The 12791-nt window shown below is 35.7% G+C and overlaps 1 protein-coding gene across 1 annotated transcript; it reads left to right on the top strand.

Annotated features, from left to right (window-relative positions):
- LOC104749664 (type IV inositol polyphosphate 5-phosphatase 7-like) lies at nucleotides 708–5147 on the top strand. Its single transcript, XM_010471338.2, has 13 exons — nucleotides 708–1365; nucleotides 1450–1537; nucleotides 1765–1833; nucleotides 1914–2001; nucleotides 2092–2196; nucleotides 2285–3017; nucleotides 3103–3296; nucleotides 3410–3518; nucleotides 3636–3784; nucleotides 3862–4113; nucleotides 4636–4732; nucleotides 4814–4841; nucleotides 4937–5147. The coding sequence occupies exons 1-10, from the start codon at nucleotides 1336–1338 to the stop codon at nucleotides 4082–4084; spliced, it is 1788 nt and encodes a 595-aa protein (XP_010469640.1). The 5' UTR covers nucleotides 708–1335; the 3' UTR covers nucleotides 4085–4113; nucleotides 4636–4732; nucleotides 4814–4841; nucleotides 4937–5147.

The raw sequence follows: 12791 nt of genomic DNA, 5'->3' as shown, positions 1-12791 counted from the left end.
TGATTTATTGTAAAATTCTTTCAAATCCCACGTAAAACTATAAGATTTGGATTTCTGTATTTTTAACTAAAAATTTTCTCAAATCCTCCCAAATCTAAAAATCATTAAACTTTAAATCTACAAATAGTTTTGAATAACAATAGATTTTAAGATAGATTTTTAAATCATTTGTTCAATAACAGTGGATTTCAAGATTTTTAAAATTCTATAAATGAATAACATATGATTTGTAAATTTTACACAAATCACTTAAAATGTCAAGATGAATACATCCCCTAAAGTATTTCCATAAAATATTGGATTTTCAGTGCCAATATATATGTACTATTTACAAATATACAAATATTTTTAGCAAAATTATTTGTCTAAAACATGAAAATTAAAAACTTGATAAATATTATAAATGATTAAAAAAAACAAAGAAATCACGATTAAAAACTTGAACAAATTGCATACCATTTATCAGATAATATTATACTATATGAGTTGAAATATTATTTAACAAAAACATGAGGTTTGCCCAATAGAGTTAAAATGTACGAATTTTTTTCTTCAAACGTTCTTATGAAATGATAGATATGACCATTAACAAACAACAAAAGATAAAAACTAAAAACTGAATAAGCCTCCCCTTAATTGTCTTCAACTATAAAAAAAAACAGCCCATAAAAAATTGATTAGTCTAAGTCTTAAGGTAAGCTCTCTCTCTCTCTCTCTCTCTCTCTCTCTCTCTGTTTCTCTCTCTGCGCTTTATTCTGTTCAAATCCGCTGCTTTTACTTTGCCGTTTCACTGAGAACGAGGCTCACTCACTCTCTCTCTCTCTTTCTCTTTCATAGAAGAAGAAGAAGGAAGGACCAACCAAGCCAGAAAGCTTAAACCAGCACTTTCACTCTCTCTCTCTCTCTTCAAATCACACTTTTTTTTTTTATGTTGCTTTCTCTATCCAAAGATCTTCCTCATTGTCTTCCTTCAAGAATTGTTGTCTCTTCAACACCTTTTTATTACTTCTTCTTATTCTCATTTTTGTCTCTGTTCGGAGAAAAAGAGAGTCTCTCATCACAACAAAAACTAAACCCATTTTCTTTAATTCCGACAAAACCCTTTAATTCTAAATTTCTCCTACTTAGCTTCTGTGTCTTGATTCATAGGAGGAGAAAGAAGCCAATTCTTGTCAAATCTCGTATTTATAAACAGTGATTCAACTTTGTACGAGAGTTTTGATTTGATCTCTCATCTCTGTTGCCTCTCTTTTTTTCTTGGGGTTCTTTGGATGGATTGAGTCTCTCTACACAACTTAAGAACAAACAAACCTGTAAATCAAGTAAAGAGCAACAATGAGAGACGACAAATCCAAGAAAAGCAAGGTTTGTTTATTTTTTCTTTCTTTAATTCTTTTTTTCAAGAATGAACTATTTCATTTACTCTCCTTTTATTTCACTTGAATGAAGTTGTCTTGGTCCAAGAAGATGGTGAGCAAATGGTTCAACATCAAAAGCAAAACTGAAAAGTTTCAAGCAGACGTTTCTGTTCCTCAAGGTAAAGTATTAAAAGTCCTCTTCTTTCTTTTTTTTTTGTTTATCAAAACTTGTTCTTGTTCTGTTCTGCACTGCATTAATTTGCAATCTTTTTTTTTTTGTCTTTTCTGAGAAAACAAAACATCTACAAGTCTCTCAACTCACTTTTCTTTTTGGTCCATTGACAGTTTCTGTTTCTTCTGATTTCAAATTCTGATTTTTTTTTTGGTGGGTCAAATTAATTAAAAGGTGTTGAAGTTGAGCACAAAACCAGCTTTTCAGAAACAAAGCCCTGTACAATCAAGAAGACTAAAACTGGTAAATATCCTTCATTTCAATTACACAGAACCAGCTTTCTTCTTTTTTTTTTTCTGATGATTGATGTCTGAGTTTTACAGAGAAGCTCAATAAGAACTGGGAGCAGCAAGCTAGACAAAGGAAAATGAATTATGAAAATCCCAGGATCATTGATGTCCAAAACCACAGGTATGAACACAATCATCATACACACATATGTGAGTTATATTATGATCCATTGAAGTTGAATCTTTATGTTGATGATATACTTGAGAACAGCATCTTCGTAGCTACATGGAACGTTGCTGGACGCTCTCCTCCCGAAGATCTAAACCTCGACGAATGGCTTCATTCTTCAGCTCCTGCAGATATATACGTACTCGGGTGAGTGTGTTTCCGTTACATCTTCTTTCCAAGAATCTCTGTCTTTGTTCAAGAAACGTTCTTACTAATCTTGTGTGTGTTCTTTTAGGTTCCAAGAGATTGTTCCTCTTAATGCTGGTAACGTTCTTGGAGCTGAAGACAATGGTCCTGCTAAGAAATGGCATTCCCTCATCAGGAAAACACTCAATAACCTCCCAGGGACAAGCAGTGTCTGTCATACTCCGTCCCCTATACCTGTCCCCATTGCAGAGATCGATGCTGACTTCTCCGGATCGTCGAGGCAAAAGAACGAGACTATCTTCAACAGACGGTCTTTCCAAACACCGAGCGTATGGAGAATGGATGAGAATGATCCTTCCATCTCACAACCACGGCTTGACCGTCGTTTCAGCGTCTGTGATCGCGTATTCTTCACTCATAGACCAAGTGATTTCGATCCGAGCTTTAGGTGTATTCACAGGGCTAGTGATTACTCAAGAAGGCCTAGTGATTACTCTAGACCAAGCGATTATTACTCTAGGCCAAGTGATTATTCTCGGCCTAGTGATGTCTCTCGGTGGGGGTCCTCGGATGATGATAATAATGGTCCAGGGGATTCTCCAAGCACAATCTTAAACTCACCGGGGTCATGCCCTGGTCCTGCATCAAATGAAAACGGTTATAGAATCCCTTGGAACTCATCACAGTATTGTTTGGTCGCAAGTAAACAGATGGTTGGTATCTTTTTAACAATTTGGGTGAAAAGTGAGCTACGAGAACATGTCAAGAACATGAAAGTTTCTTGTGTTGGTAGAGGACTAATGGGTTATCTCGGAAATAAGGTAAAATGAATTCTTATGCTTTTGTTACGGAGTCAGTTAAAGTTAGATAGTGAATGGTTGTAATGTACTTTTGTGGTTCTTGTAGGGATCAATCTCAATTAGTATGTTGCTTCATCAAACAAGCTTCTGCTTTGTCTGCACCCATTTGACCTCGGGACAAAAAGAAGGCGATGAGCTAAGGAGAAACTCAGATGTCATGGAGATACTCAAGAAAACAAGGTTTCCTCGTGTGCAGAGTTCTGTGGACGAGAAGTCCCCTGAGAATATCCTTCAGCATGAGTAAGACTGAAACAGAACATCAAAAAATCAAATGATATGTTTTAAAGATTCATGATCCAATTCATCACTCAAATCTTGTTACATTTTCTTGTCTTTGTTTTTATTTGATTTAGTCGTGTAATATGGCTCGGGGATCTGAACTACCGTATAGCACTCTCTTACCGATCGGCAAAAGCGCTTGTCGAGATGCAAAACTGGAGAGCATTACTAGAGAACGATCAGGTACATGTTGTATATATAATGCATATATATAAAGTGTTAGAGACTATAGAGTTTCGTATTTCTCATTTTATAGAATGTTCTGTTCTTAAAAACTTAAAAAAACATTCTTTGCTTCAGTTACGGATAGAGCAGAAACGAGGCCATGTGTTTAAAGGATGGAACGAAGGGAAGATATACTTCCCACCAACTTACAAATACTCGACTAACTCGGATAGGTATGCAGGAGATGATTTGCATCCAAAGGAGAAACGTCGTACTCCTGCTTGGTAAGTTTATTGCATTCAGAAAAAAAAACACTAAACAAGAACCATGTAATGATCTGACGATGGTTTTTTTGCTTAAGGTGTGATCGGATATTGTGGCATGGAGAAGGACTTCATCAGTTATCTTATGTAAGAGGGGAGTCACGGTTTTCAGATCATAGACCGGTCTATGGCATATTCAGCGCAGAGGTTGAGTCAAATCACAAGAGATTAAAGCGAACCGCGAGTCACTCCACTGCACGGGTCCAAGCTGAAGAACTCTTACCTTACGCCCGTGGATACACCGAGCTAACTTTTTTCTAAAAGACAATCAAAAAAAGGAGTTCTTAAAGGTAACATCTCTATTCATAAAAATTTATACATTGACCAGAAAATTAGGAGATAACTGATGGAATGTAGTGTCAGTGACATGAAGCAATGAAAGCCAATGTAGTAAGTAGTCTATTAGTAGTAGACTAGTAGTAGTAGTAGTTGTGGTCCTCAAACACAAAATAGAGACTTAAGTCCATTAAGACTGGTCTGCATTTATTATATATCAGCCAAGAAAAGTATAACCAACACGTTTCTCTCATATCATTTAAGGCACAACAGGTTGATTTGGATAAAAATGGACCCGGTAAAGCGATCTGTTTTTCGATTCGAAAATGTGATAAGATATTGTCTCTGCATCATCATTCATCAGCAATAATGATATTTCTTGAAACCAAGATTTTTTTGTGTGATTCTTGAATCTTGAGAGGAGAAAAAAAAAACTTTATTTTCTGAAAATCTCATAAGGAGTTATTATTATACATAATTGTTCATCATGTTATTATCACTTATGGTATATACTTTTTTGATTCGGCTTTTGTCAGGTAAATTAAAGTTTATTTTCGAGTGTTTTGAAGCCTTGAGGAGTGATGATGGAGACATTTCATTTGCTCCTTTTAACACAAAGGAAACACATAACAGGTTGGTCCAAACTTCTCTTCCTATGTCTTGTTTCCGGTTCGGTTTTCAACTGATTTTAACGGGTGAATTTCCGGTTTACAGGTGTATAAAGGATTGTAATTTTGTCTAGGTAAATAATCAATTTAATCTCACTTTACTTTAAATCTTTAATTTTGATTCTGTTACAACAGTTTTAAGATAAAACTTTTTTTTTTGTTGGTGCAGGATTATGAAACTGACAGATGGAAGGCTTTTTTAATTCATCAGTCTTTTTAGTTAAGTTTTTAGAGATAGTTTTCTTCACAATATTAATTTGAAATGTGCATGTTCCCAAAACAATGATAGTGTAATGCTTGTTATATAAGGTTTAGCCGTTTAAATGTAACATTAAAAAAAATATTATACAACAAAAGCAATGATAGTGTGTAATTCATTATGATTGTTTCGTTACAAAGAAAAAGCCAAAAGAATAAAAAAGATAACGTCTTGTGATGATCGTTGTACTGAAAAAAGTTGAGAGTTTCTTGATAACCTCGAAGCTCACTCCTTCTCTGATTCTATATTGGAGTACACAAATCCAATGATTAATTTTTACTACTATGTAGTAATATTATAATACATGAAACATGCATTGAGTCATGGAATGGAATACTCACACAAAAGTTTAATAGCATTCATGCGTACCAAAAGTTTAATAATTTTCAATCATAGATTTGTGTTTATTTTAGTGTAATTTAATTAGAGGAAATTTGTATTATGCTATACAGTTTCAGAAATAGTTTTAAAAATGCAATGTACGATAATAGAGAATAGTGTATAGAATGCAATGATTGAAAAAGAGTATGCAAGTGCAGAGAGTGTGTAATGTGTAATCTCATGCTTGTCTCTTTTTCCTATTTGCCTTGTGCTTTCTCTTGTTTCAGCTTTGGTGATTACAACAACACTTGTATATTCCTTTTTTATATATTTATACTAATACTGTATATATATATATATATATATATTTATATAATATATAACACAAATCAAAAACATTCTTGTAGAATGTGAAAGTCAGAAAATGATCATCAGCTCTATTTGTTTCCATGGAAATTCCTATTTTACAAATTAAACATTAACAAATAACAAAAAAAAAGGAATGGAAAATGTGGTCCAGAGCAAGAAGTGTATATCCAAAATGATTTTCTTGAATACCTTTAACAGTGTAACATTCAGATATTTGATCTGATAAGATAAATGTTTTTGTGCATTCCAGTGAATGGAGAATACATTTTGGTTGGTTAACAGAAACATATATATATATATATATATATCTCATATATTTATAAAGTGATTTCACATACTGTCTCATAATAAAGTTCCCACGAATCTTTAAACTGTTTCATACTAGTCCATTAATTAAAGAACTATTAGTTTTTTAAAAAAATTGTATAGCTATAGCATTATAGTTTTTTTTTTTTTTTTGACTGCAGCATTGTATAGCTATAGCATTATAGCTTATATGTACGAAATGGGTCATTGAATATGGAGTCTTTATTCAAAGAAAACCTAATCTAGGGGATGAAATTTATTTTTATTTTTTACCAGAAATCAAAAACAAATTGTAAAAGTAAAGTCAGAACAGAGCTGCATAGGAAAAAAAAAGGTATGAATATGATCTATAGACTTTCTGGTGAATGGGTAAGGAAAGCAGCTTCACACAAAAAATTGCTTACTTCACTTCTCATTTGTTTCAATTCAAGCATAGATAACGAAACCTCCATTAATGAACCACCATACTCAGTTATCCATCCTCTTCTTTAGTCTTTCATACACTCTGGTGCAATGGTTGTTCTAAGTTTAACCTTTGTGTTCTCGAACTCACAGCTGATCAACTGCCTGTTAGTGTGTAATTGGGTAATGTCAAATTGGACTTTTGATTGTAGCCAGTGGAAAGAATAAACCCAAATATCAATAACAACAACAATCTCACAGTGTATACATTATACTTAACATATGAATTGGTAATATAGTATGTGAATTAATCTGCTCATTCCAATCGAATCATGTATGTTTCCAGATTTCATATTACAAGTCGGTCACAACCAAAACAAAAATCAGCTTTACATGAACTTCCGGTATTGGGCCTTAATGTTTGGGCTACAAGGTCTTTCTCTAAACCAAGATTGCATTATCTACTATTTTTGAGTCTTGACGAAATAAGGTGACAAACTTCTCTAATACGACGTTAACTTTTTTTGTTCCAACTCAGGCGAGTCTAGGGTTTACCGCAGCAGAGTCTCCACCATGAAATCACGTAGTCACTAGTCAGAACGTCTCGGAGGATCGTCTAACCATATCTCGACCCATTACGCGATCGTTAACCTTACGTAATGGAAGAGGAAACTCATTGCCGATCTCAATCGATCTCGTTATCGACATATTCTTGAGGTTACCTGTAAAATCTATAGCAACATGTCGTTGCGTATCAAAGATCTGGGCCGCCGTGCTTAGCCGTCAAGATTTCACGGAGTTGTTCTTGACAAGATCTTCCAATCGCCCGCAAATCTTGTATGCGTGTGAAGACAACAAAAGATTCGTCTTCTTCTCCTCACATGAGCCTCACAATACTGTTGAGATGTCGTCTGTAGCTCCCAATCATCTTACGCATTTCCCTAGTTCTAGTGAAATCTTTGGTCCTAGCAATGGCTTCGTCTTTCTTAATGGTTTGCGGACATTAAAGGGGAAGAAAAATAAAGGACTGTTGGTGTCGGTGCTATTTAACCCTAGCACGGCACAATATATAACTTTACCTAAAATGAAGAGGAATAGTATGATTGGGCTGCAAGGCTATGAATGTGATGGCATACAATTCAAGCTGATGAATTATTTGGGGTATGATCCGATTCAAAAACAACTCAATGTATTGTCCATGACCTTGCCATATGGAATACATGATGAGAACTTTTTGGAGTATCAAGTTCTAACGCTAGGAGCTAGGAAACCTTTCTTTGAGAATCATCAAGTGTTGCGTACCCCATTTTTCTGGTTGTAAAGGGATATGCATTGATGGTAATTTGTACTATGTAGCTAGGATCAACAGGTCTTTCGAGGTTTATATTATAGCTTGTTTTGATTTTAGGTATGAGAAGTTCAGTTTTATGAAATTCATGGAAACTTTCAATAGAGACCTGCCTTTTACAACAACTCTGATCAACTATAATGGTAAACTAGGTTCGCTTATCTCGGATGAGTCCAACAGTCACTATGTTAGTAGAAATAGTACATGTTTTGAGTTGTGGGTTCTAGATGACGCTGGAAAACGTGAATGGACGAAGCATGTTTACGTGTTACCTCCTCTGTGGAAGAATCTAGTTGGGGAGGACAAGTTACACTTTGTTGGAATGATTGGCACGAATGAAATTGTGTTGTCACCGAATCACCAATATGTGCCTTCCTATGTTTTCTACTACAACATCGAGAGAAACACGATCACAAGAGTTAAAATCCAAGGAATGCAAGCGTTTGAAGGTAACAGATTTCGCACATTTCTTAACCATGTGGAGAACGTAAAGCTTATTCAAGCATCTTAGGACTTTAAAACTGACATTTTAATTATTTGTAACATGCTAGTTTAGTTATATATAAAAAAGCCATCTCGTCTGGCTGATTCCAAAACAGAGAAGTCTCATCAAAATGTGATGTCCCGATGCTAAATCCAATAACTGGTCATTAGTGTTTCTATAAACCTCGCCACAAAAGGATGTTTTTTTTTTTCTGGTATGAGCCACAAAAGGATGTTTGACAAGTGGAGAAAGCATCAATCCATTTTACAAAATTACTTTAATTTCAGAATTCAGAAATATGGAAGCATCTATATAATAACTTAGAATAATTTTGTTGAATTACATTAAATAACTCGTAATACAATATTACGAAATGTATTTTTAATTATATCCTGAGCGATTTTATTTTATTTTATTTCCAGTGGAGATAAACTTTAGGAATATTACTTTTTATCTCGTAACACAATTCGTAACTCAGCGTTCTTACCAAAAAAAAAAAATCATAACTCAGCGAAATCTAGTTTAGGGTTAGGGTTTAACGCAGTCTCCCCGCAATGAAATCACAGCAGCAACACGTCTCGGAGGATGATCCACAAACCATCCTTGCACTCAACTCACGAGCTTCAAAGTCAGTCAATGGTGGAGAAAACTCAGATGCGATCCCAGTTGATCTCATCTTCGAAATACTCTTGAAATTGCCGACGAAATATATAGCGAGATGTCGTTGTGTATCGAAGCTATGGTCTTCCATACTTCTCCGTACATATTTCATGGAGTTGTTCTTGACCAGATCTACAACTCCCCCGCAACTCTTGTTCTCCTGCCCAAATAACGGCGAGTAGTTCTTGTTCACGGCACCGCAGGTCCAAAATCCAGATCAGAACTCTTCTCTTGTATCCCGGAGTTATCACACGAAGCCCCCCTTTGATTGTTCCCCTCGAATTTGTGGTTATGTCGGCGGTTTGGTCTGTCTTACATATCTGCGGAACTTAGAGGGAGGGAAGGCCGAAATGGTACCAATGATATGCAAACCTAGCACTGGAGGACAAGCCGCCTTACCTTTACCCGCATTGAAGACGACGGGGTTTCACGTGATAAGCTTTTTTGTTTATGATCCCATTGGTAAACTATTCAAGGTATTCTCCATGATCTGGCCACGTCATGGAAACTTAGGGAACTTTAAGGAGTGTCAAATTCTGACATTAGGGACTCATCAAACACTTTCATGGAGAAAGATTGATTGTTGTATACCCTATCATCCTATATATCGTGGGATATGCATTGATGGCTGTTTGTATTATCACGCTATGGTCGATTATGATCACCCTTTACGGATTTCTACGATAGTTTGCTTTGATGTTAGGTCTGAAACGTTTAGAACTGTCAAGAAACATATGGCGATGTGTAGTGTATCAACTCTGGTTAACTATGAGGGTAGATTAGGTGCACTTCAGTCAGATGAGGGTAATGAAAGAGTTACCAGCCAAACTAGAAGTCTTGAGTTGTGGGTTCTGGTAGACGCTGAGAAAAATGAATGGTCGAAGAACGTATATGCGTTGCCCCCGTTGTGGAAGAATATAGTTCCAAAGGGTGAGTTATGTTTAGTTGGATTGACTAGTACAAATGATATTGTGTTGCCCAACGCTATCCATCTACCATTTTCTGGATTATCTACTACAATCTCGAGAGGCACACAATCATAAAGGTTGAAATCCAAGGGATGGATGTGTATAACCATCATAGAGTTCAAACCTATCTAGACCATGTGGAGGACGTGAAGCTTTTGCAAATGTAACGCGGATCATGGGCTCCTAGTATTCATCTTTTTTGGATACTATATTTATTTCCTTTTTGCACTAATGGTTCATATATACAATTGAGGAATGGTTGTTCTTAAGTAAGTTTTAGCCTTAGAATATTTAATTAATACTAATCCAAAACAGAGATTTCTTAAATTTAATATTCTGATGGTAGATCAAGGTGGAAGAGTTAAGAACAAGAATATTGCTTTTTCAGTTAAAGGTTGCTGCTTGACCTTGGCAAAAGGATGGTTGTGAAACCCTTGTTGCAGAGCTAGTTTTGTACTGTTTCGATTGAATCAAGTAGAACCTGCGTTTTATGATCCCAGAGAACAGAGTCTTAACAAATAGAATGATTTTGGCTGGTTTTGTGTAGTGTATCTTTCTACTGGTTTTGTGTAGTGTATCTCCTTTTGGCTGGCTTATTTGGATAAATAGTTTGTATTTTTCTCTCAGATTCTATGGATATGTTTTATATGCTTATAGAATTGTTCAATACACTCGGGAGCAATTTGAGTTGTCCTAATTAAAGCCTAAAGTTTAGCTTTTTAAACATGAATTCGGTGATCGTCTAACTTGATTTCTGACTGTACCCTCTGAATTTAAGTGGCTTTTTTACAAATTGTATAAACTCTTGTGTACATACAAACAGTATACTGGAAAGACCAAGTAATCATACACATCAGCTCACAAAATAACGAGGAAAGAAAAAAGAAAAAAGTGTTTACATCACATATTACACATGAATCATGCACAAAGATTAGTGTCTAGAAATGTGAATTAATGTTTTTATTGATCAAATTACCTCCTTAAACCAAAATCTTGATCCTTTTATAATTCACTAGATTAGGCCCGTGTATTAACGCATATATAAGGAAAATATATGAAATTTTAAGTTATATTCCTAATATTAATTTTATTTCTTTTGATTTTTTAAAAACCGGATTTAGAGTTCACACACTCCATCTTGCAGTACAATTTTTCTATATATTACATCACAGTAAAATTAGATTTTAATTCTATGCATTCAATCCCAACGAGTAACTTTCATAATTTACATATAAAAAAAACATGTGCATTTTATCAAATTTATATCTTACTTAATACTAAAAACAACTAAAAATTAATAAAACATGTCCTTTTCAAGGAAAGTTTCGCCTGGTAAAGAGTTTAGGGTTGGGTTTTTTTTATGTTTTCCTTTTCATGGTTTATTTGAATTATTCAACTTATAACTTGTTGATTATTACAGGATATCAAAAGACAATGAATTTGTTTGTTACATTAATTGATTTTTCTTGAAACGAACTAAAACCGATCCGAACCAAACTGAACATAAACTGACACAAACACAAACCAAACGAAACTAACTTTGGTTGAGTCTGGTTTGAGTTTTATGAAAACCAAATGAATCGAACCGAAACCAAACCGGAAGTTTAACCAAAATGCCCACCCCTAAGGCGAGACACTAAATATGATGACAATGTGAATGAATGATGATGATCCATGCATGTTTCCAGATTTGGTATTTTTTTTTTATAAATCCTAATCCAATAAACGGGCCTGAACGTTTGGGCTAGATGGGCTTTCTCTTAATTAAAAGTTTTTTTGACGAACAGAGAGAAACCCTAACCTCTTTATTATACTGGGTGTTTAGTGCAAAGTGAGACTACTTTATTAGTTGTTGTTTTTGTAGATAGAAGAATCTGAGGCGGGTCTAGGGTTCTTCTTACTGCAGACTGCAGTGTCTCTCTCCACCATGGAATCACGGCGTCAGAAAATTTCTCGGCGCGAGACGCGATCGATAACCTTAGTAAATGGAAGAGGAAACTCGTTGCCGATCTCAATCGATCTCGTGATGGAGATATTCTCGAGGTTGCCGGCGAAGTCTATAGCCAGATGTCGGTGCGTGTCGAAGCTCTGGAACGCCGTACTACGCCGCCCAGATTTCACGGAGCTGTACTTGACCAGATCTTCTCCCCGCCCGCAGCTCTTGTTCATCTTCCGAGACAAAGAGGATGCGTTCGTCTTCTTCTCCACACAGCATCCTCAAAACCCTGTTGATAACTCGTCCTTTGCTGTAGCCGCCAGTCGTTTTAACCCTTCCCTCAGATTATATGATTTCGTTGGTGCTAGTAACGGCTTTGTCCTTCTCAGAGGTGTCAAGACAACTGCTAATCATAAAGTGCTACTGTTGTCGTTGCTATTTAACCCCAGCACCGGACAATCCTTACTTTTACCGGAAGCGAAGCCGGAAGTGAAGCCCAAGTGCAATATGCTTGGGCGGAAAATGGTTAAGTTTATGGGGTATGATCCAGTTAAGAAACAGTTCAAGGTATTGTTCATTACCATGTCAGGTGCAAATGAAGATTATGAGAGATATGACGCGTTTCAAGTTCTGACACTAGGAGGAACTGGGAAACCATCATGGAGAATTGTCGAATGTTGCTTACCCCATGTTCCCAGACCTGGAGGGATATGCATCGATGGTGTCTTTTACTATATAGGTACTGTCGACAGGTCTTCCGTCCAATGTTTTGTAGTTTGTTTTGATTTTACTTCTGAGAAGTTGAGCTTTCTTAACCTCATTGGACCGATGCAAGATGCAACTACTCTGATAAATTACAATGGCAAACTAGGTTCCCTTATGTCTAAGTATTTTTATGGGAGAGATACAAGTTTTGACTTGTGGGTTCTCCAAGACTTGGAAAAAAAGGAATGGTCCAAGCATGTTTTTGT

Source organism: Camelina sativa, chromosome 16 (assembly GCF_000633955.1).
Source record: "Camelina sativa cultivar DH55 chromosome 16, Cs, whole genome shotgun sequence".
NCBI classification, from domain to species: Eukaryota; Viridiplantae; Streptophyta; class Magnoliopsida; order Brassicales; family Brassicaceae; genus Camelina; species Camelina sativa.
This window is presented reverse-complemented; position numbering and strand designations above follow the sequence as displayed.